This window comes from Ptychodera flava, chromosome 20, assembly GCF_041260155.1.
Source record: "Ptychodera flava strain L36383 chromosome 20, AS_Pfla_20210202, whole genome shotgun sequence".
NCBI classification, from domain to species: Eukaryota; Metazoa; Hemichordata; class Enteropneusta; family Ptychoderidae; genus Ptychodera; species Ptychodera flava.
In genome coordinates, this window is record NC_091947.1 from 27,329,347 (window position 1) to 27,354,589 (window position 25,243).

At 36.4% G+C, this 25,243-nt stretch overlaps 2 protein-coding genes across 3 annotated transcripts in view; one reads left to right on the forward strand and one right to left on the reverse strand.

Annotated features, from left to right (window-relative positions):
* The window catches only part of LOC139120468 (G-protein coupled receptor 26-like), a 38,658-nt gene extending 27,160 nt beyond the window's left edge, over window positions 1-11,498 (forward strand). Inside the window, exon 2 of the mRNA XM_070684920.1 lies at window positions 6,119-11,498. The gene's annotated coding sequence lies outside the window, so the exon portion shown is untranslated. The remainder of the gene's footprint in view (window positions 1-6,118) is intronic.
* An 851-nt stretch (window positions 11,499-12,349) lies between these two features.
* Window positions 12,350-23,412, reverse strand: LOC139120469 (peroxiredoxin-2-like). Of its 2 annotated transcripts, none has more exons than XM_070684922.1 (7): window positions 23,288-23,412; window positions 23,099-23,189; window positions 21,236-21,377; window positions 17,343-17,478; window positions 15,812-15,912; window positions 14,548-14,713; window positions 12,350-13,618 (listed from the first exon to the last, which is right to left on the reverse strand). In XM_070684922.1, the coding sequence occupies exons 1-7, from the start codon at window positions 23,318-23,320 to the stop codon at window positions 13,565-13,567; spliced, it is 723 nt and encodes a 240-aa protein (XP_070541023.1). In that variant the 5' UTR covers window positions 23,321-23,412; the 3' UTR covers window positions 12,350-13,564. The 2 variants fall into 2 exon arrangements, with proteins under 2 accessions (XP_070541023.1, XP_070541024.1); XM_070684923.1 differs by having other exon boundaries at window positions 23,099-23,183; window positions 23,288-23,339.
* Between the last annotated feature and the right edge of the window lie 1,831 nt (window positions 23,413-25,243).

Here is a 25,243-nt window from a genome sequence, read left to right on the forward strand (position 1 = left end):
TGATGATTTTCGGAAGGTATTTCATGATATAGAAATTCTAAAGACAAAGTCACAGCATTATTTTGGTCAAAAAGTGATAGCAAATATAGCAGTTAATTCCAAGATGAAGAAATACAGTTCACTTAATTTGTTTAAAGACACCAGTTCACTTGATACACCTATGTTTATATCATTGTTGAATCTGACAAGTTAATCCACAACACAGTTAAATGAGACCAGTTTATAGTCCCTGCAACTGGTATAGAAATCAGCATAGGCAGTATAATTGTGGTGTAGTATTTTTAACGAGATCTCATTATTATCTATGAATAGAATGGAAATTCCTCTCAATTATCTTAACACAATTGACATGCTTAGACAAATCACCTTGGAAGACAATAATGACTGATCCAAGAAATAATGAGAAAAAACCTACATGTGGTACTGGCTTGCAAGGTCTTCTGGTAATAACTTGTCAGCCGATCTTCATTGCAGCAAAAGAGTTTCTATGCCTTGTGATATATTTTGTCATCTCTTTTGCAATAATTCATGGCTATTTTATGCACACTGTATAAAAGCAATCTTTCTTTTGAAAATTGAACTCAGTTTGGTGGATTTTAGATGATGAGTTGTGGCGGCACATGGTTTCATGTACGTGTGTTTATTTCATGCTACACTGCAGGACATATTGTTCATTTCACTTTTTTTGCCAGTAGATGCTTATTTGAGCTTATAGTCATTTTAAACCCACAGTGGTAGAAATATTCAGAGGAAATATGAGAAATTTCTTCATGAATACTGCAGTGTGTGCATGCATTTCCATTTTAAGTAATCTCAATGTATAGAGATGCACAGCTTCTTTGAGCTTCTTCCATCATCAAAACCCCTTCAGAATGTTTAAAAAAGTAAAAAAAAAATTCCCCATGTTATGTCACTCACTATCATGAATTTAGGAATGGAGTGATTTGCTGTTCAAAGAGAGCAGACAGCATGTAGAGACTGCACACTAAAGTGTTCATGGCTCTGTTTGCAGACTAAATGCACCTATACTGGTCTGTGCACAATTAAAGTCTATGCGTAGCTTGTTATAATAGAAAAAGATGCACCTGACCTTAGGAAGATTGTACAGTAGCAGTACATCATCAGGGAATGCAGTTTTTAGCAAAAACTAAAAGGAAAGCAAAGGACGCTGAAGGAAGAACAGAAAACCTAATTAAATTGCAAAACAGAATTTCCTATACATGTGATATATACATGTAGGCAAATGACGGTACTATCATTATTTACTAGCTAAAAGACATTCACTACATGTACGCTGTATACTGAGCATATTGTCCTTCACCATATGCTATACAAATATCATTATCCTTTGCCCTAATTTTTGGTGATCTTCACACTATTCTGCACTGATAGCATTGTCACTCATCCTGAGTATTAGGATCCTTTGAATCCTTCACAGTATTTCAATGTCCTTCATTTTAGTCTGATCCCAGTTTTCATTTTAAAACTATAGACTATAGTCTATAGAAGCTATTGGGATGGGTATCCGTCCGGCGTCCGTCGTCAGTCTGTATGTATGTATGTATGTATGTATGTATGTATGTATGTATGTATGTCCGTTTGTGAGGCGTCCGTCCACTCAAATATCTTGAGAACCGCAGTACTTACTGATTTGATATTTCTTGTGTAGATGAAAAATACAATTTTGAGAAACTATTTTTTTTAATTTTTTGATATTGTTGAAAATAGGCAAATTAATGCCAAAAAGGTGTTTTTGGTAAAAAATCTTCTTCTTCATAACCGCTGGTCAGACAGCTTTGTTATTTGGTATACAGGTCCCTAGGGGTAACCCCACTTAGACTTGTTCAAATTGTGATGAAATATGCAAATCTGTATTTTTAAGGAATTTTTTTGTCATTTTTGGTCAAAATTTGACTTACATTGTATGTAATTCTTGTACTGTATAAACCCTATCAATTCACCCAGAAAAAAATAATTGATATGATTTTAAATAATTGAATTAATTAGGAAATCATCAAAGTCAAAATAATTTTAGTGTAGAATTATCAGAAAGTTCAACTTTTTTTGACAGTCATAGTGAAATGCTTACCATCTTGGAGGATTAAAACATGTAAAGGCAACTTTCCTGAATCCCAACTTTGACATATTCTGAACCGTCATTTATTGTGCCCTGTATGTTATCTAAAAGAAATTGCTCAAAATAGTCAATAGAGATAGAGATAGAGATAGAGATAGAGAAAATTCTAATTTCCATTTATGGTTGACTTGGTAAGGATAAAATAAAATTACTTTTTGAGGAAAAAATAGAGTGGTCAATTAAAAGAGTGGTCAAAGTGATAGGGTTTTTATGGTAAAGCTGGGCTGTATAAAGATTCCTCATGTGCTATTTATAGCAATTATGCAATCTGTGTAAACAGTGCAATGAAAGTGTAACATGATTCCTTATAATGCTTTTGATGACCTTGAACTTCTTAAGTTTCAAACCTTTGTCTCTTCAGTGTGCTTTCTCTGAGTATGTACAGTCTCAACTTATTAAACAGAACTCACAATGTTAATCAAAGATATCCACCTTCTTCATCAATACATGTGTCACAAAAGGTTATTCTCTAAATAACTCAACAGAGCTCTGTCAACTGTTGAGTTGCTTGTTCTTTCAAAACACGCTGGTCAGACAGCTTTAATATTTAGTTTACTTGTCCGTAGGATGACCTTAGTGAGATAATTTCATACAGTAAGGAAATACTTAATTTTGTATCCATGTCTATAGTAGCTTCAGGGACTTTGGCCCTATGTTTCATTTTAAAAATAAAGACTGCATTAGGACATACAATTAAGAGTTTCTTTGTGTGCTTTTGTTTATTGTGGGTTTTCCCTTTACTGAATGCTCGCATACATGTATGTGTGCTGATAAGTTCTAATTGGTTTGCAATGTCATAGAGGGACCTTGGCAATGTTAATTGGTATTATTGTCAATCACATTCAGTGAAGTAAACGACAGCAATGTATGTATCATTCAACAGGTTACTTGTTCTACAGTAAATTTCACCATTGTTGTTGTCTAGGCTCAGAGCTTCTCGCACAGTAGTTCAATGCCAAGTATAACTCTGGCTGATTGATAGAAAAGGCTGGCACCAGTTTGATCTTCACAAGGTATACATCCTGTACTTGTACTAAAATCATTGCAACTTTGTTCAGTTAATATATACCGGTACAGTCCACCAAAGCCACTTTGCCATATGCCATGAAACATACGATTGCCCTCTTCAACCAAATAAAAAATACATATTACGTGGATTGATATACTTGGTAGACTTGAAAACATTCTTGATAAATTCAACTACTGGCCCTCCAGTCTGCATATTTTACCACATATACACAGTACATTGATGAAAAATAAATGTATAGGTTCAAAATCCTATCTCTAATATGCAGTATGTTCTGTGTATTATGTTCAGATCAAGAGAATATGAAAAATGAAATGACAATTGCACACCCCTTGTAGTCATACATGTTATACGTAGCTAAAGGTAAGAGGGACTGTTTGTGTGAAAGTTCATGTAATACAACACCTCTAGACACAAATACAACCTGGTACCTTCAAAGAGCCAGGGTGTACCGGTATGTGTCCTACGTCAATGCAAATGAGAGATCAGTTTCAAAACAATTGGTGTGCTGACAAAAGGGAGATCTGGGTTTTAAGAGATGAATTAAAAGGACTTGAAAGACAAGAACTTCATCATTGCAAGCTTTTGTAGCTTTGTAGACATACAGGCTGACCCTTGTGAAGGGGACAGGAAATTAACTTTTTTGCCCATGTATAAATTTCCAGCATTAAAGGTCAATGTGCAGATCAGAGACAAAAAAATACTTGACTTTTTGTATGTCTATGTCATTCATTTTGTTTTCAATGCAATGTCTAACAATTAATTTGACATTTCTAGGCTATTTGTGGAAGTCCATACTCAATGTCAATGTAGTCATAATTATCTGTCTTGTAATTTCACTTGATCATGCAGTGGACTCGAAGATGGAGACATAAGTTCTTAATGAAATGAATGTCCATATTTCCCAAGGAAACTCAGGAGTCACGTCTTACCAACCATGGCATAACATTACATTGTACAGTTTGGAAAACTTGCAATTGGCTGGGTTAATTGTTCTCATTCAATTGTTTTCATTAAATGTGACAAACTTCACCAAGATTACAAGGAATACAGCTCGAGCACTGACACATTAGCACATAAAGTCACAGTGGGTTTACCGTGGGAAAAGTGCTTTTGAATGTATATATGCTCATTGCAAACATATTTGAAACTCCAAATTTGGACAACAGAATGGTACACAACTTGTCACTGAAAGTGTGTCGTGGATGTAATACCCATAATCCCATAGACAAAGAAAAAGACAATCTGCAAAGATCCTACATGTTATGAAATGTACATATATTACTTGGAGGATAAACTAAAGAAGTGGAGACATTCCAATAATATATGCATCAAGCTGGTCTACAGTACCTTTCATCCATACTCAAATGCAGTATATGTCTTTTGTCAGTTTTTCTTTCCATTTTAGCTGTAAAGTCCATGAAAGAAGCTTAAACAATTTTCTCCTATCTACAATATTTCAATATTAGTACACACATGATGCATGATGTGTGGAAAGTCTGTATTACCGGTATATATGTCTTAAACAGGTCAAGAAAGGGTACTCCTTTTTTAGTCCCCCACGGACACCGTCCAGGGGGACTTATAGATTTGGTCATGTCCGTGCGTACGTGCGTGCGTCCGTCCGTCCGTGCGTCCGTCCGTTCACGCAGATATCTCAGAGATGCCTGGAGCGATTTCATTCAAACTTGGTACAAGGATTACTTCATATGTCATACAGATGCACGTCGATTTGTTTTGTGATATGATCCAATATGGCTGCCAGGCGGCCATTTTATTACAATTTTTCATGTACAGAGCCATAACTCAGGCATGTTTCAACTGATTGTATTCAAAGATGGTACAAGGACATTGACCAATGTCATAGATATGCACTTCAATTTTTTTGGTGATACGATCCAATATGGCCGCTGTGCGGCCATTTTGTTATGATTTTTTCATGTACAGAGCCATAACTCAGGCATATCTCAACCGATTTTATTCAAACTTGGTACAAGGACATTGACCTATGTCATACACATGCACATTGATTTGTTTTGTGATACGATCCAATATGGCCGCCGTGTGGCCATTTTATACTTTTTTCATGTCCAGAACCATAACTCAGACATGTATCAAGCGAATTTATTCAAAGTTGGTACAAGGAGATTGACCAATGTCATTCATATGCACGTTAATTTGTTTTGTGATACGATCCAATATGGCTACTGTGCGGCTATTTTGTTATGATTTTTTCATGTACAAAGCCATAACTCAGGCATATCTCAACCGGTTTTAATCAAAGTTGGTACAAGGACATTGACCTATGTCATACATATGCACTTCAATTTGTTTTGTGATACGATCCAATATGGCCGCCAGGCGGCCATTTTATTACGATTTTTTCATGTCCTGAACTACAACTCAGACATATATCAAGCGAATTTATTCAAAAGTATTTTTATCACAGACCTAATGAAGAGGACTCTATCCTCTCTGAGGACCTGTAAATCAAAGTACCCATTAACAAAGTGGGGACTGTGTCATCAACGATGACATTCATGTCCTGAACTACAACTCAGACATATATCAAACGAATTTATTCAAAAGTATTTTATCACAGACCTAATGAAGAGGACTCTATCCTCTCTGAGGACCTGTATCAAAGTACCCATTAACAAAGTGGGGACTGTGTCATCAACGATGACTTGTTGTGAACAAAGAATTATGGTTGTTCAACTTTTAAAACTGCTTCTTTCCTGTGAAGTGTGCATGTTTTGAGGGGGTCTAAGAAGTTTTGATCATAAGTTTATTGCTATTTATTTAGAAAAATATTTTTGATAAAACATGTACCAGTATGCATATATTGCCCCACATTTCCCATTCGTGTAAAAACTTTTTGTAATCTGTGCCAGGATTGTATTGCTCTCTACCAAAGTGCTAATAGGAATTCATTCATTCTGTTCTCTACCCAGGCAAAGGGTTCTTTGGCTAAAATACATTACAAGCAAATGAAGAGAGGAAGCCTACTGGTAGGAGTCTTGCCACCAATCAGCAAGCCTGATGCATCCATGATATGCAAAGTACAACATGAATTGAGTACTAAAAGCTCTCCTGATTGGATTATGTGTTATCTGATAAGAGATGTAGGACATTCTACAAGCTTGTCGAATGATAGATTACGACGTGGTAGCTTCGATCGTCCTAGCAAAGTGCAATTTCAGAGTCAGACAATATTTTAACTTTTTGTTTCTGTGCCTTCGTGTCCCCAGACATTGATGTCTCAAGTTTTATGTTAATGTATGTTTTACCCTATATATCTTTAGGATCATGTTTGTATGTCACTGAATCAATTGTAAAAGCACTACACCAACACCATCAATTATCTGTAGTTTTCAATTCTGACAACTGATAAGTGACACTGAAACAGCATACACTGTGATGCATACACAAGGCAATATGTTCATTATTACCAAATGTACACAATATTCATTATGAAAGTGCTTTATATACATACAACTCTCAACTGTGATATGAATGAAAGTCTCAAACATTGTTTATAAACAAAGCAACTCTCTTTCTAATGGTATCTCTCGGGAAATCACGTATTTGTGCAATGCTGCAATAGATACTTGTATGTAATGTGGAATAGAGAACTGAAAAGAAATAAACAAGCATAAAGTTTAACATTTTGGTATACTTTGGCAGGAAGTGAACATATTTCAGCCATTTCAAAGACCTTAACCATCAGGAATTTCGCATAGATCAGTGAAGTTACCATTCTAAAAGCCCTGCAGATTTCAATGCACCTGTGAGTGCTATCGGGAGGCCTACAATAAAATTGTTCACCAGGTGATCAAAATACTGGATGTTCAGACTGCCAATAGCTGAGCTGATTTGACCATTCTAGTCCACTGCACGGTATTCATATACAACCTGTTGATCACTGTCATTGAAGTAAATGTGATAACTCATAAATTTGCATAGCAACCTCTTAAATTATATTCCGGAAAGTGACAGAAAATATTTTATAATTTTCTTGAGCATAAGTATGAGCCGAAAATTTAAACTTTCATCTTTGATGTACCAAGAAGAAGAAATTCCCTTTTTTGGTGTAACTATAAAGTGTAATCTTTCATTTGCAGCTGTAAGCAACTCAGAGGCTCTGATATTCATGGAATTAAATTATGGAATTTACTCTTAAAATCTCTATCGAATTGTAAAATTGGAAAAATATTTGATACAGCATTTATTCATGGCTGCAACTCTAATATTGAAAATATTTTTGGCTTTAATGATGTCAATAGGCTAGGAAGATCAACTTTTTAAATTGTCAGCGATGAAAAAGCTACTGTAAATACTATGTAATAGACAAAACATGAAATTCTCCTATAGTAACATAGGAACCTGCTGTGTATATAGAAAAGAGAATTTGATACATGTACCTGACATTATTGATAATACTGGTTTGAAATACTCACTCATCCTCTGTTATGTTTAGTTATAATGTAAATTTTGACGAAAATGTGATCAAGGGGGGCATCCAAGCTCTAAGTTTCTGAAACGTAAACCTTGATAACATTGAATTTGAACAAGTTTGTATGCATATGCACACTACACAAACAAACAATATACATGTATGGTGTTTAAACACTGTGTATGCTACACTTTAACTTTTGAATTTGTTTATATCAACTTAAAACACCTGCCAAGGAAAAAAGTGTCAACTCTGGCGACATACATAAACCTTGGTAAATTCTGACTACATCAAGTTTGGGTATTGTAAACCTTCTTAGTTTGACAGCAACACAGTTCCCATGACCAGGCCAAAATATTATACTGGTAGGTTTGTTATTCGTCCAAGGTCTACATAAAAACGATGCAGTGACCCAGGTTTTTTGAAAACAACAGACCAACACTCTGTTATTGGTTAGTTTGATACAAGAAATTATGATCAATTCATTGATCAGAACTATACAGAGCATAATGCAACAGACGTTGACATTTTGCTCTGTCAATTTCTGCTTTTTCTCCCCTCTACACGGTTTCAAAAATGGCCGATGTGGCTAGTGTAGATCAAGCTGTGCAATACCTAGGATGACAAACAAACCCTAAGCTTTTCTTGGATGAAAAAAAACAAGAAACAGCTGCCACACATGGACATTTCTGTCTACCCTCATGAAAGTATAATCCTAGGGATCAACACATGAAAGTTTAAGCCAGGGGATCAAAACCCTGGATTATAAGGAAATAAATCATCTCAGCTACGCATAATAAGTGCCTCTGTAACTTAAGACTCAGCAACCCGTCCAAGTCATCTTTCATATGGCATTGATTATAAGAAGCAAAAAATGCAACTGAAAACACCTTTCTGCAATCTTCGACTTTGAATACTGTAGTGAGCCTAAACAGATGCTGCAGCTGATGTGAAAAGGATACTCAATATTAGTCAAAATCACTCTCAGGAATGCATGCTTTTCCATTTGTCAATTATAGAGTGCACATTAAGTGTGGAGTCTTTTTACCATGTTTTCTTGTCAGAGTTCTGATGAAATCAGAAGCTGATTTCAAAGAATGATGTGTCTAGACTTGTACTGGAGATAAAACTTTCATAATATTATCAGGAGTTGCCCATTAGTATCTAGCATTGTCAGCGATCTCAGTCAAAGTGTAAATGACCGAGTGGTGTATAATTGTGAAAACTCAAACATACAGATTGCCAAGGCATGATTTAAAGTATGAAAGACTCATTGCCTGAGGAAGGACACCGTTTTATGATCAATAGGAGAGAGGTCTGTTGAGCTTAGCATATTTCAATCTCCTTGCAAATGTTCAAAGATGTTTCACATTAGCTTTTAGGTAATGTTACTCTGTAAAACTGCTCTTCTTTCTTTGCCACAAGTTTTACTCATGAAACAGAAAAAAGATGCAGGACCAAAAACCTCTAAATTTTAAATATTTTCTGATAAAAAAATGCAGCTTTGAGACATAAGTGAGTGATTACATGTATCTGTGGGTACGTAGTGTTTTGATGCGCAAAATTTCCATTAAATAGAGATTTTAAAGCTATTTTTATGAATCACAATTATTATTGTTATCTGAAGCAAAATTGAAGTAAACCGTTGATTACAGGACTGTGATCTCACAACCCAGGCCCAGAACATGCACTATGGATAATTTGCCCATTATCATGATATATGATGTTGGTGTTCAAAATGCAATGACAGAAATCCGCAAAATTAATTTCTCTAAATTGACATATTTGTGAATGTATAATTGTACAATATTATGTGGGAGTTTTGTGTCAATTGTAGAAAACATTTAACTTCAGTGTCCATGTGAACTTGACCCCTTATCTCCCAGTGGGGACTGTGACTATATGTTTACACGATGAATTTGACATGTATATGTATATGCACTCTCACCCATTCCTTGTTAAGATATCTTTCAGAATAATGAAGAAGTGAAAAAAGTAAATATGTAAATATATGCGCATCTTTCGTTTGTATATTTGGGTGGTAAACAATGCAAAATATTATCATAGTGCAAGGAACTCTTCTGTGAATGGTTTTCTGTAATTTTGAAATGTGTATTTTGTTTTAGATATATTATACCTGTAAAACAATGCAAAAATACTATCGTGGAACAAGAAAATCTTCAGTTCAAGTTTTTGTGAAATTTTATGATTGTGTACATTTTGCATTGGGTAGCTCATACATTTACCAAAATGATTGTTTAGTCAAACTTTCCTGCAGTGTACGATAGCATGTTTCTGTGTGCCATGTATAAGAAAACATTGTGTTGTTATACTTTTTATTTTGTAATGTTTGAAATGTTGCATTTGCTGAAGCAGTGATGTAATAACTCAATTAATGTGCAAGGTCGTGGAAAAATTGAATCATCATAGAAAGTGATGCAGCTAAATGTTTTTCCAAAGAGTGTTGTCTTTTAGTTTCTGTCAATCCAAATTTTAGATATCAATTATTTTTATTCCAGTTTGACACTCATATTAATGGCATTTACACTGCAATCAATTTTCTAACTATTTTGTATGTGCCAACTCACTGTTATCAGTAGTGAAAATGTTTAGGGTAAGAGGTTTGCTACTTTTATTCTGTGACTCTACAAATCCGTCCGAGGTTTTTGAAACCCACTCTGGGGTAAATTTTAACAATGTCACAAATTCATTGTTGCTTTAAAAAATTTGAATACTGTTTTATTATTACAACATTGCCGATTGGAATTCACTTGTATCAGCAGTGTGACTTTGCTAAATTAGAGTTCTGTATGCTCGGTATGGTGAACATCAATTTGGTGACTGACACGTATATCAGGACCATAAAATTAGTAGGAAAGAACCACCTACTCGCCTTTGGGATGATTTAATGACCGTATGATAGGCCAAATGACAAGATTTTTGTTTGCTGAGATTTTAGGCATTAAGGTACATCTGGCATTTAGCAGGTGTCAGATTCCAGGGCAGGACAATTTTACTTCTTTTCAAAGTTGTTTGCCACTTGAAAAAAACACCAGTTTCCAGCCTCCACAAGTCTTTTTCATGTTTATTGAGACCAATGCAGGTGCCAGGAACTTTTGAATTTGTACCAAAGATTTGGTCATGAACAGATGACCACTTTAGAAATGGGCTACCTGCAGAAATATCATGAAGTACCCGCCACTGTAAGCACTGTATGTGGTTTGCAAGTGTACCATACCATTACACTGTCAAAATATAGTCCAGCACAGATCGAAAATTGTCCCACCCTCTAAAACACATGTATGCACTTTTCATCGGAAAAAACTAAACACTGTAAATTTTCAGCATACTTTAGGGCAAGAAAAATACTAGTTATAACCAACGGTTGGTTCACAGAAAGTTTATAACAATCTCTAAACATGTACAGTGATAATCCCCTTTCCCAGAAGTCTGCTTGTGAAAGTTTTAAGTAGACGGCACTGCAGATGTTAGAAATCCCACTCTGCAATCAAAAAGGCGTTCGTCAGTTTGAAAAATACTGATCAGGTGTAAAGTGTTAGGTCTCTCATAGCTCATGACACCCATTATCATTTTGTATCACACTGCATACAGATTGTAGACTCACTCACTTTTGATTTTTATCCCCTATTCAAAATTCAAGCTCATGACCTGCACATGGAGGCCAATCGTACAATCAGAAATAAGAGTCCAACCAAAATGTCTATGGATGAAATTCAGATAAGTTCATGGAAATTCAGTATTGTATCCTCCAATGTCAAAGGTCACATAGATTACCGTTATGTAAATTTTTTTACAAAGCCTTTGTGTTCAGAAATCTGTGTGAATCATAGAAATTGAAATAAAACTCAACAAAATGGTATAGTGTACAGTGTATGTTTCTATGTAGAGATTGTGAGATCCTGACACCCCTACCATCGATGTACACAAGTCCAACCACATGATTGCTGATCATGACAGGGCTGTGCATGCGTGAGAAACCAGTTTATCAGATGTGACTACTGTGTGGTAAACACCAGTAGTACTAGCAGTACAGACACTTATTGGTAATTGCCAGAGTCAGCCATATACGTGAACTCTCACAGGTACAGCATGTAGTGCAACACTAAGATAGCTGCATTCGTCTGAAGGTACATGATCATTTCTGTTCGTAGTGAGTCATCTGGTGATTTGCATACTTTAATTTAACAATATCCTCAGTGATGTCTGTCATAAGTGATATCTCATCATGTCGCACTTTAAGCATTAAGATGAAAATGGTGCAAGGACCATGATCTATCTTGAAAATCATAACTAAATGGAAATATGTAACAGACAGTCTTAAACAGTTGCCAGCATTGAATGTCGTGTTTACATGCTTTGGCTTGTTTGTGAAAACAATGCCCATATAGATTGTAAACCGACATTTGTAATCCTAACAATGAGCATGTCTTAAAAAGACCCAAGGTACAATTTTAATTTGCTAGTATATGTTAACAACTTCAGAGGGTATGCAATGCAATGTATTACTTTTCATTGCAACACCGCAAGTGCTGGCTGTAACTTTAAATGACTAGAGTGGGTACTACTCAAAGTCAATGAGTGACTAACTCCACCTTGAAGTCTCAACCATCATCACCAAAAGAACCTTTGCGTTTCCTGTTTAAAGATCCAAGTCTACAAATTGCAATAAGCAATCAAATTGTAATAGAAACCACACAACTACAATAGCTTGATTCTAAAATGCCCTTTAATACAGTTTTGTGTCTGCCCTCAGTCCAAACCATTGTCTCTGAAGTAACCCTGTTTCTAAGTCAATATCTCTTCCTATTACATTTGTACCCGCTAAAATTTAACGATTAATATACACTGAAAGACCACAGAACTTGGCAACTAATGTTCTTCTTCTCATTACTATTTAACTTCCTCTCTTTATGGGATTATGAACAGCATGGTGGGATCAAAAACTACCTGCTGATCTTCCACATTTTTTTACAGAAAGATGAAACACAATCCAGTTTTGGCACCCTGACACAGAAGATAGTTTGTAAATACTGTGGGTATAGAGAGAGGTCACTATGTACACCAATGGCAAATTACCTGGTATGGCTTTTTCATTGGCTTTGGTCTGTTCACTTCAAACAATCTGTAGAATATTCAACTTGATTCAAAATATCATTGCAAGTTTATAGCGACTCACAACTTCAACATCCACTTATGGCTGAAAAATTTATCAGACCTCTCTACGGACCTCTCTACTATACTGACATTAAACATCACTCGTGGGGTACAGTGATGGCAGAACACTTGTTTTTGGGTGGCAATACAGGTAAAAGTTGGTGATTGGTTACTGCAGACATCGGTGAAAAAAATTCCTTTTATTGCTGTTAAATGTGTTTATTTGGAGACTCTTCTTTGAAATGAATGCAACTGCAGGGGGTTGTGCTGGACTCTCTCACAGTCCCTTATTCCAGAGTTTCATTCTACCTCACACATATGCACACTCAGTCTGGCCAAGAGAGGCCCATGGGCATGGTAAAACTAGCTATGCCAGCTCACTGAGCTTGGCAACACCCTAGGTTTGACTGCTGAATGCAGGAAAGGGCCACACAGCACAGCAAACCAAAGGACTGTGAGTGAGACTTAGTATTTAATAACCATCTGAAGTCAAAATCATACATGATTCTCTCTCTATCCCTATTTAGAGATATTACAACCTTAAAAGTTTCACCACTCCTGTAAAGATTTATTATTCCCGTCAATCCATGCTCAAAATGACACCGATCTTAATCTACACCACTGCTACATCGATAAGATAACTCTAAGTAACTGCACGATCCGATTTTCATAAGATTGCACGAAATCAGAAAGAGAGTTTAAATCTGCCTGTCCTTAATTTGATGCTCAATGGATGATGACGAGTTTTCTTTTTCTATTTTAAACTTTGTTATTCATTGACTTTCTCAAAGTACTCCTTTGATCCTACTGGGTCAGGTTTCATCTAGGAAGAAAAATAAAAAAGGTTGGAAAGTATTAACTATCGCAATGCCAGGAGGTGAAAGTCAGAGTAAAAGGACACGTTCTGTCGATCTAACTAACCTGGTGAATACCATTTTCCGATAAGGGAAGCCAGCCAGTAGAACACACACTGTCACATGTGTTTTGTTTCCTACTTTCAGTCTTTTAAAGGCCCAGTAGATGTATTTAACTTTTGATGATTTCTTTAATGTCAACTAGAGTTTCTTGCTGAGACACACAGCATTCAGCTTGTCAACTCTGCCATTAGAACTTGCAAATGATTTACAACATGTAAATAGTGGAAATAGGGGAAAACAATAGTGAAAAGTTACAGCTAGTGGCCCTTCATGAAGCAGTTAGAAAGAGTTTATTATATCACCTTCCCCCTCCACCGAGACTATGAACTGCAACTTTAAATACTGCCTTCCCAACTTTATTTGCCCATTTTGGTATCAGCAAAATGTTTCATTTTATTCATGAATAGATGGATGCAGATGCAAGAGGAAAATACTTTACAAATCTGATTTTAAAAAAGTGATAAAAACATTGCAAGGCTTTTATCTTGAAACTATCTCTAGTTTTATTGATACCAGTGCAGAGATTTCTTGTTTATTACTTTTTTCAAAGTATCAGCCAATATCCTGGAACTAATGATTAGTTTGATGAGGTGGATGGGAAGAGGGTGACAATCTCTGGGCGTCTATTGAACTGTTATTCATGACAGCTGTACTGGTGTTACCCCCGAATTTGAGTGAGTGGTTGAGAGAAAACAAAGAAATAGAATAGTCCTGCTCTAGAGGGCGCTGTTAAGATGCAGGATAATCTCTCTTTTTCCCAATCATATATGAAAGATACAATTGGTTAGATTATCTTGTGCAAGGAAGGCAGGGTGAAGGAGATTAAGTGACTTACAGAGTCAGATCCTGGTGTCCATCCAGCTGGGCAGACTTCACCGTGTTTCTCTACAAACTGGAAAGCCCTGACAAGACGTAGGACTTCATCCACTGACCTCCCCACTGGCAGGTCATTCACACTCTTATGTCTGACAATGCCTTCCTTATCAATGATAAACAGCCCTCTGAAAGTGAACCACAAATAAAATTAAATATGTGCCTTTGGTCATCATAATCCAGCTATTTCTCTGAATATGATTCTATAAAGGTGAAATGGTTCATTATGATCAATGATCTCACAAAAACTTTGCAAGATGTTACACACATCTGCAAGAAGCATTTGAAGTTTTACCCACAGTATTTCTTTCCATGTCGGCCAAATGTCTTGACAGAATATTTTCATGAGGAGCAGTGATGGAGTAACCTCTATCAAGAAAACTTGTTGCATCTGCTAGCAACTAAACACATACCATGACTTGATGCACTTTACTTTTTTGAATCCCCACAAACCCTACACTTATTGGCAGGCTCACTGCCACTGTCACCTCAACATTTTGCTTTGATATTATGAGGGAAGTTAATTAAACCCTTTGAGCAGTGTAATGGTTTCCCCCTAAAATATTTGGGCAACATTTTATCAATTTTTATGAATTTTTCTGTAACTTTTTCCATGATTTTGGACCAAATGGGCTACACTTTTTGACCAAAATTGTGGGAAAAATCTGAAAAAAATTGTCTAGATCTGAAAGAAACTGTTGCTGTTGTATAGTAGTACAAATGCAACAAACATCGACTTTGGCACTCAGAGGGTTAAAAGTATAGTACCAAGTATGCATCCACTTGAGCTCTCATTGAATCAACTTGTCAAGAGTTCAAGAAAAGGCAAAACAATCTGCTGATTTGAGTGTGGCTATACCTTGTTCAGGGATCTAGGACATTTCAATACACACATCTACCCGTACATGTACATAATATCTTTCCTCTCTGTCAGTAAAAGCCCCCTTTGTGATGCACAAGTGAATCACAGATATTCTCATTGACTCAACAAAATTTTACATAATGCATGTTTTACAGTACCGGGGTATTTGGCAGACTCAAGGAAATTTCAAGAAAGCCTTTACACACTGACTCGACCAGCTAAAAAGCTAAAGAGAGGGTGCACTGCTTTGTTTATTCAATATCAGAACATGCATCATGTAACCTCTATCACATCTTCTCCATGAAAGCAAGATTTTTGTGTGTGATTTTTGGCAAGGCTGAGAAAACCCAAAAGAACACATTACCTCAATGCAACTCCAGCATCAATAAGAACCTCGTAATCAGCTGAGATATTTTTGTTGAAATCTGACAGCAGTGGGATGTTCATTTTTCCAAGTCCACCCTCCTGATGATCAAAAGAAACAAAACAACTAGTAGTGAGCAACATTTTATGGGGAATTCTCTAAAGTCTCTGCCATTATGCAAGTACCAGTTCTCTCGTTGATACTTGTAATGGTACTTGAGTCATCCTGAAATATACTGTACAACCACAGAGTATTGTAGTCAAGCAAATTTTTCATTCCCAACAGAATGCTGCTGTGTCTATACATACCAGTACACATCATGTTTTCCATGGACAGGGTTGAGCTTATAAATGCAACACATATTCCAAAGTTATTCTGCAAGCTTGAAATATTGACTGATATGAATGGGCAGTTACATGTATGTTCCTATGTTCAAAAATTTATTCACTGGAAATCCTAAACCTAGGACAAAATGCTACTTTGATACACTCCTCATCCACATCTCTTTTGAGATTCCTCAATTTACTACCACAAGATATGCACAAGTCTGGCACTGATATGCTAAAAGAGCCAGTAAACAGATTCAGATCTGTTACCTTATTCTGGAAATAGTTCAAACTGAGACACACTATGTTTGGCAGTGCCATCAATGTACATGTATGGGCACATAGTAGAAAATGTAAACTAAAATGGTGGTGTAATCTGTGACTACAGGGCAAAAAAGCAGAGAAATTTCTGGGTGAGGGTGGGTTGCAAAATACATATCGACTGGGCATATTGATGTAACAGCATATGCCTTTTTTCCCGTCAGGCCTGTGAGTCACACCTGTCCCCTATAGTCTGTTTCTCTCAATCTATAGCTTCTTGAAACTGACTGTTTTGGGATGACTCATTGGAAAACGGGGAAACAAATATATGATACTACCCTCATGACCAGTCAATACATGTACTGGAATGTATATATTATATAATGGAAATCAGTTTACAAATACAGAAAAAGTAGGCACAGTTGACTATTAATTTTACATAAAGCTGTAAAAAAGAAGGGTCATCAAATGAGCTAGGTAAGGTCACATGCAAGTCAAAGGGCATTTCTTCAGTCAGGTGCTTATTTCATGCTCATTTCTAAGACAGGGTCATCAGCTCTGTTTACAGTCAGCTGTCATCTGCTATCCGTGATGTTACCATTTACTCAATGAACTCTGCACTGAAAGGGTAGGGTTGCTGTTTTTGATGTTTTGGAGGTCATAGAATATATTTTTAGGTCAATGTAATGTTGAAATATGCTATTATTAGTGTAAACCACTTTGCAGTACTGTTTCTCATGGTTACTAGTTTTCATGTAGCTGTTTGTTGTATGCATGCATTTCTTGTAGATACCAGATGATGTTATCAACTTAATAAATGAAGAATGGAAGTTAATTTGTTTGTTAATATACACCGTAACTGACCACAGCAATTTCCCAGCACCTCAAAATATGAGGTCAATTATGAATTGCATGGTACTCTCTTATGACTGGATGTGAGTTACCTTTCTTGGTGTATTGATCCATGCTAGATGTGAAAAGTGTGAGTCAACGCTGGCACCGACAACAGCTGTGTTGATGTCTTCAAACTCCTTGGCTCTGTCACTGAAGGCAATGATTTCTGTGGGACATACAAATGTGCTGCACACAGAAAACAAGAATGCAAGATTTTGTATTTTTTTAACATTCTAACGGCTCAGAGTGGATAAAAGAACTACACTACATGAAATTTTGGGTCTGCTATGGTACATCGACAATTGGATTTACAAAAGTAAACACTCAAACTGTAGCTAGTGTTACCGGAAGTGCTTTATTTGAACATAAAGACATTTTATACTTGCATCTACATGTATACCTCTGTCCGTGGGATCCACTTTTTGTTAGACGTCAATACAAATGGCATTTCACAGAAGGATTCCACTGTAGTGTACAATAGACAATATTTTTTTCAGTAGGTTTTTCCCTATAGGTCAACCCAAGGCTGAAATAATATGTCAATGACCTCTTTGAAAGGTTAAGACCCTATCACCTTGCAAATAAAAAACACCAGAGAAATAAGGTAAACATAGCTTGCACACTACAGCCTGAACTCTAATTCTAATCACTCTAATCTGAAAGCACCTTTTAAATTTGATTTCTATAAACCATTTCATTACAGAAGGCTAGTAGCATGTGGTTTCACGAAATTTCTATTATGAGTGTACACTGTAATGACATATAGAGGTTACATAGAATATTAAAGTTACATACAAAACCAAACACAACTGTCCTAACTTCATTAAAAGCAATAGTTTATTCTCTGAGAGTGACAATGATACTAAGTTATAACTTTAAATTCTTATCTCAGGACTGAAAGAATTGTGATAATTTTTCTAATATGTATTCTGAAATCCTTGTGCATGAACACCACTTGCCATTTTGAGCACATAAAGCAAAATTAGATCTGGACTTTGATTAATGGTTACTTGCAAAGCACTGGTCACAATAATGTGTAAGTTGATAATATCAGATAAGACATTTGATTAGGGGCATTCGCTGCTTTAGACAATAAAGTTCTATGAAAATTTATTCGTATTGCTGCAGCTTGTGATTGCAATCCTTGATATCTTTAAATTTTTATGCCTTTATCATAACATTCCTATAACAGAGCACAAGTATCATTATGCTCACATTCATAAATTTCTGAAAATGTAGAGTAACAATTTCAGGCCAAAACCTATTCTTAAAAATACGTCAATGACGCTGTACTTCTCTAATGTGTGGCCAGGTCAGGTAATTGGTTGTTGGCATGAGTTGTTGGTAAATAGTTGATGATGTAGGGGCATGAGGTGGGATATGGACCCAAAGAACCCAAAAGATGATTAAATACATCAATCAAAAAAATTCTAAGCTACAGTATAAACTGCCTAAAGATAGTTCAATGTGGAAAAAAGTTAAATAATTCAGAAATAAGAATTAACAGTCCAAAATAGTAATGACGCACTTCCTTACTGACCTGAGTGCATGTGAAATACACAACCTGCATTAAATTAAATGTATACCAAGTCACTTTTAACTGTTTTTAATTGATTTTCCAAAGAGTCCTGTGGAAATGATGAAAAACGCTTATCTGGTCTTGTGTTTGTAAAACCTCATGGCTGATAATTGTCATAGTATTGAAAAAAAATTGAAAGTGAAGAAATTACTGTTTTTAATAGGCATATTTTCCTTGAAATACATGACCGTGTAAAGAATATATGCTAAAAGTGTTTAAGAGTAAATTTCTTTTCAAATAATAATTTAATCTGTGACCAAAGGATTTTTATTCTTTGAGTTTACAAATTCACACATTGCAATTTGTTCAATCATCTTGTGCAGTGCAAAATTTATAAAATGACTGAAAAACAAAAAAAAATTGGCAGAATTACTGTCTTTGTGATGTAAAATTATGGGTTGACATCACGATAATTGTTAATCTGTTCGAAGTACTACTATACTTTAATTAAAAAAAGAAAAGTTCATGCAGAAACGGTAACATATATTGTCAGCAATGTAGTGTTAATTTTGACTTTACATCAAAATATGCCTTTGCTGGATACCAAATATATAGGGCGAAATATTAAAATCAGCCATGTTCAGCAAAATCCACACAACAGCATTGATCCTTTTCTAATTGATTTGATTTGCTTATGTTATCCTTGTATGACAGTCAGTACAATATGGAACTTGAACACAACACAGTGAATAAGTATGCTGTAAATGAAATGGTGTGGCTGCATCCACATGCAGCAATAGAAGTGCCTTTGTCTCTCACCCCTCATTTCCAACCTGTCCCATCCCTGAAAAAATAGTTTGGTCTTATATTTATAATGTTAATAATTTCTGTATTTGTTAAAATGTGCGCATCTCAAAAACTTTTGATCATAAACATTTTCATTGTTTTTTATAGCTGACCAGTCAGTTAACCTGTTTATTTTGAATATTTGCGCATTTTTCCTCAGTATTTGACATTTTCAGAATACCTTCAATCTGTCATTTTCTAAATGTTTAAATGCTCCTTTGTGTGGTCAAGCTTTCCACAAGCATCAAATGTGGTACTTCATATAGGAAGGTCTGCCTCTAGAGGGCGGGCATCATGAACAGTGTTTGTTAGTTATTTCCTCCACATAAACTTCTGATTGTACTGTAAACAATGACATGGCCGACGTCCGATTTCCTGTCTAAAACTTTCACTCATTTTCGTTCATATGACTCTGAAATCCAGGAAACGATTGGGAAGAAAGAGTTATCTTGAAATATTGAGGTACTCGCCGATATTTTGCAAAATTAAATGAGAAAAAATGCAAGGAAAATGCCGACAGGCTTACACAATGACCGTTTTCAGACTCAGAGGCATATGATCATCTGCAGATTATGCAACAGGCCCATATCACGTGAGGCCATGAGGGGATATCCACGCAACTCAGTACCAAACACTAGCGCACACAGAGTGAGCAAACACAAAGTGAGTACCCCTAACGTCAGCTCAGTAGTCTGTAATAGATCGTAGTCAACTAAGAAACCTTGGAGAAAGGCTTAACACTGTGGCTATGCCGCTAAGTCCCTTTTGATTTTGTCACAGCTCAAAATCGTTCTCCTACACCTCAACCTGAGCCATAAACACCCCCACCAGTTTATGATATGACCCATCACAATAGCATGACGTCAACGGATCTTGACAGACGGAAGTCTTGACAGACGGAAGAAGTTGACACCAGCATACTGGTTTTCAACTCTAATACCTTCTCTGTCTATAAATAGACACGAGAAGGTAAAAAACAAAGTGGTTGACCTTTGACACAATTTGGCATCAGTTTCTGCTAACGGGCTAGAGCTGAACTTTTGAGATTGTTTCCCATTTCTTTGTTTTCATGTTGATAACGGTTTTCGTCTCCTACTTCCAAAGCATGTAGGAATTCACCGCATTCAGCTCGCAAACTCAACATGCATACATGTATGTGTACACTGCATTGTTATTGTTGACGAGTGAATTCTGGTCTGGACTAATAGTCAAATGTAAACAATAACAGTACATTTTCTACATATAGACACCAAGTTGGTAAGATAAATAGTGCGAATTTCAATATGCTTCGTGGAGTAGCACAAGAACTAACAACTTGTGATTGACATGAAACCAATTGATGAAAAAATCATCCAAAGGAGCAGCTACTGTGCTGGCCCACCAAACCAAACAGCTAACCTACAGTAGATCTCCAATCAAGATCACTGACTAGTTACCACCAGTAGTTATCACTGTACCACTTCAAGGGATTTTTTGTTATAATGAGTCACTAGGTGTGTCCTGTATCATCTTTGCAAACATACCAGTAAGTTTATTCGCCAATGTAAATGGTTAGGAGTTGATTGCATTGATACTCACAAATCAAGTGGATAGAAAAACAGTACCAGGTATTGACCCTTGTAGTCTGCTAGTTTGATGTTTTTGAACTGACCGTCAACCACTGCCATCCCTTCAAAGTTAGGTGCTGCCTTCTGTATATCGACTGCATACCTGGGATGACCTGAAATGAAACCCAACAGAGGCACTAACGGGACCTGTCCTGAAGGCTCACAGATGTATGGTCAACACTTGCATTGACTTTCAGGTGCAAAAACAGTCTTTATATTTCTTGCATACATGATTCAGTTAGTAAGGTAGAACGTGCCTTGGGGACACATATACGGACTCAAATTTTTACAATTTTTTTCTGCTCTTCCACTTGTGCAGACTCATTTGAAAGCTCTAGGAGTAAGGAAAAATTTTCACTGTCTTAGTTTTCCGAAAATTGAAAATTTCATTTTTTCCCATTAAGTTGACACAGGAATGGCAGCCATTTTGAATTTCAAATATTGGTAAATGTTAGGCAATATGTTCCTGTGGTACCAAACTTTGCATGGTGACCCCTAGGTTTTATTCTTGATTTGGCGAGAGAAGGATTGTAAGTTTCATATAGGATATTTGAGCAATAGTTTAAGTCTTTCACTCTGAGGCACATAATTCCTGAATTCGAAAAAAACTTGAATTACTGTAAATATCAGGTCAAGACGTAGATTTGCCTAAAGTCTGTGGGCATATAAATATCAAAACAGTAAATTGAAGCAATATACACAGGCAGACTATCACATAGATGGTGGGGTGAATGCAATGGCTTACACACTTGGCCAGCCAGTAACTGCTGTGTATGCCCAAGAAAAGACAAGTGACTCCATGTCAGTCTAGTCAAGACAATTGTGTATCATATCTTTCAAAGACAAACACGTATGATGATTACTTTATACATCAGCAGGTATTTCTAGAATACTACAATTAAGCATGGAGTCGCATATGATCATATGGGCCAAATAGAACATGCATGCAAAGATCTTCCTTTTTTTGTAAGTCAAGCATGGAACTATAATAATCTTGCCATTCACATACATTCACATGACGCTAACTACATAAGTTTTGCTGCATTTGGTATGTACTTGTACAGGTGATGCATACACTTGCATCTGTACATGTAGAACACACTGTTACATGATTTGAATTCTAGTCAGGACCAGGATTACGTTGTCAACAATTACACATGTACAGGCTGAGTTGACAAGCTGAACACAGAGTTTCTGACATGCTTTGGGGAGTAGGAAAATAATTTGTTGGTTTTGTTGCAAAATACTTAAATAGACAAAAAAGTTACATCTATGCCCTTTAATACTGCAGCCCTTTAGGTCAAGAGTAAAGAACAGTGGACAAAAGCGTTTCGCATTAATTAATTTAATAGTGACCCATAAAATAATGAAGTCACAACTCACACAAGGAATGAACAAGTAATTGTATGACTGGGGATAGAGTACAAGCTAGAGAAAAGCTGTTCAAATTCATATCACTGAAAATGTTAATGTCCACTTATCTTGATTATAACGGGCCTTCTGCAATACAGTTGTGGTAGCCAGCATTAGCATGAGGTCATGTGTTTTTGATAAAACCTGACATCGTAATCAAATTCAAACAATTGCAGGTACTAGGTGTAGTAGAATCAAATACACAAACGTGACAAGCAAGGAGATTTACGGACAGGCTACCACACGCGAACTCCCTTTAGAGCCGTGGACCGAACCGTTGAAACTCCGTCTTCTCGCCACCACAACGAACCACGGGTGGTATATGAATTCACCACGATTCATCACAGATATTCACTGAATATTGAGCAAGCAAGTTGACATTAGAGCCATTACCATATACACTCGGTGGTACGACACTTACCAGTACTGAAAAGTCGGGTCACCGCAGCGTAACTTGATGTATGGGGCCATGCACGATGCGCACCGACCCTGTATGCAGTTTTGACCTGAAACTTTGAACAGAGAATGGAAATTTATGCTGCCAGCATTGCATATTGACCATTGCTGTGGTTGCATCTTTTAATTCATTTGGCAAATGGCAAATACTTACACCATGACGAAGAGATCGTGCCAGAGCCGCCATCTTGTAGTACCCCTACGGAAAAAAGAACAGACGACGTAACATACAGCTGCGCCGACCAATCAGAACTGGCCTTTCATACTACTGAAACATTGCATTGATCAACACGATGATCAAGTTATCTATCTATCTAGGCCTATATATATATCCTCTTTGATGATATCTGTGACAATTCCGATAAAGAACCGTTTTGAGTTTTATCAATAGTTTCCCCCCTGTTTACTTAATCGGAACTCCTGATCACTTGACCCCACACTGCTGTTATTCCATAAACACTACCTATGCAAATGAGCTACCGCGTTGAAATGATCAGGGGATCAAATCAGTCGCTCAATATCTCGCGATATAGGCCGGCCTACTAATCTTTCATTCAGGCCTATATAGTGCGCTTGCTTCTTCTCAGTGTGATGTTTGCTGTATAGCGCCTTACTTCTTCATTTTTAACTTTAACTTTAGAACTAAACAAAATAAAAACAATAGGGCCTAATAGTAATTTAAAATAATACATTAAGGCTTACAAGGATGAAAAATTAAAATAATTTTTATGATGATGATGACGATGATCATGGTGCACCGGCAACCTTAAGCGTAGTGTTAATGATATTGACTGATTTCATTTCCATGTCTAAAAACTGGAAAACTGTTTTTTCATTTCTTTGTGTTTTGCTATACACTTGATATAGTTAGGTCTATATGCCCTTGTGACAGTTGCCCATAAAACCATCATCCGCTGCACGGGCCGTTAGGGACTGGTCAGTTTCTTCGGCCTGGGGGGGGCCGGTGGATTCATGGGGGGGGGGGGTCACCCTGTTTTTGACTTTGGTGATAGGGGGGTCACCATGTTTTTGAAATGCCCAATAGGGGGGTCAGTGTGTTTTTGAATTTCGACACAGGCTCATCATTGCCTAAAATGCATCGTGTCAGCCACAAATTTCATCAAGTTGCATTTTTCGGCGCGCCCTTCGGGCGCGTAACTTTAATAATCAGACATATTTTTCAGCACGCCCAACTTTAACATATCAGGCATACATATATCAGAGATATATGTATGTTCAATATTTTTCAGCGTGCTCTTCAAGCGCATTACTTTAATATATCAGACATTTTTCAGCACACCCTTCCTGTGCATGACTTTAATATAGGCCTACAAGACATATATATCAGAGATATCAGGATGTTTCATATTTTTCTCCGCGCACTTCGGGCGCCATACTTTAATAAATCAGAGATATATGCAGAGATATCTTGATGTTTGCTAAGTGAAAGTGTACTATTATGAAATCTGCATTTCATATGAAAAGCATGACAAATTCCTGATACTTTTCTGTTCTCTCTATGAGAATTCAGTATGAGAAAGCAACATGCACAAATATCAATGTTACAAGAAAAGGTCATCTCAGACTCTGCACACATCAGATTTGGCTAAAATGCCTCTCTATTGTTCCTCAGGAGATTTAATTGGATGGCTGGCAAGTCTTACCACCAATCAAAGTTTTTGATTTACTGCTTTTTCCTGTTTGATACTAATGATCGACATCCATTTCTGTACAACAGTTCAGGACAATTGGTTAAGCATAGAAAGTGTGAAATACATTCACAGCTCATTCAAAATGTACTGTATTCAAACTTTAAGATTGACACTTTGAAATTCCCATCTTACAACTGACATGCCAACAATTTCATTAAAACACAGAATGACTTAAAATATAAATGTATGTAAAATATAACATATATATTTACATATATATATATATATATATATATATATATATATATATATATATATATATATATATATATATATATATTACAGTATTATATTATACATATTACAGTTGTCGCGTGCGGGGGGGGGGTCACCCTGTTTTCGAAATTTGGAATAGGGGGGTCAGCCACTTTTTGTCGTCGGCAAAAAAAATCCACCGG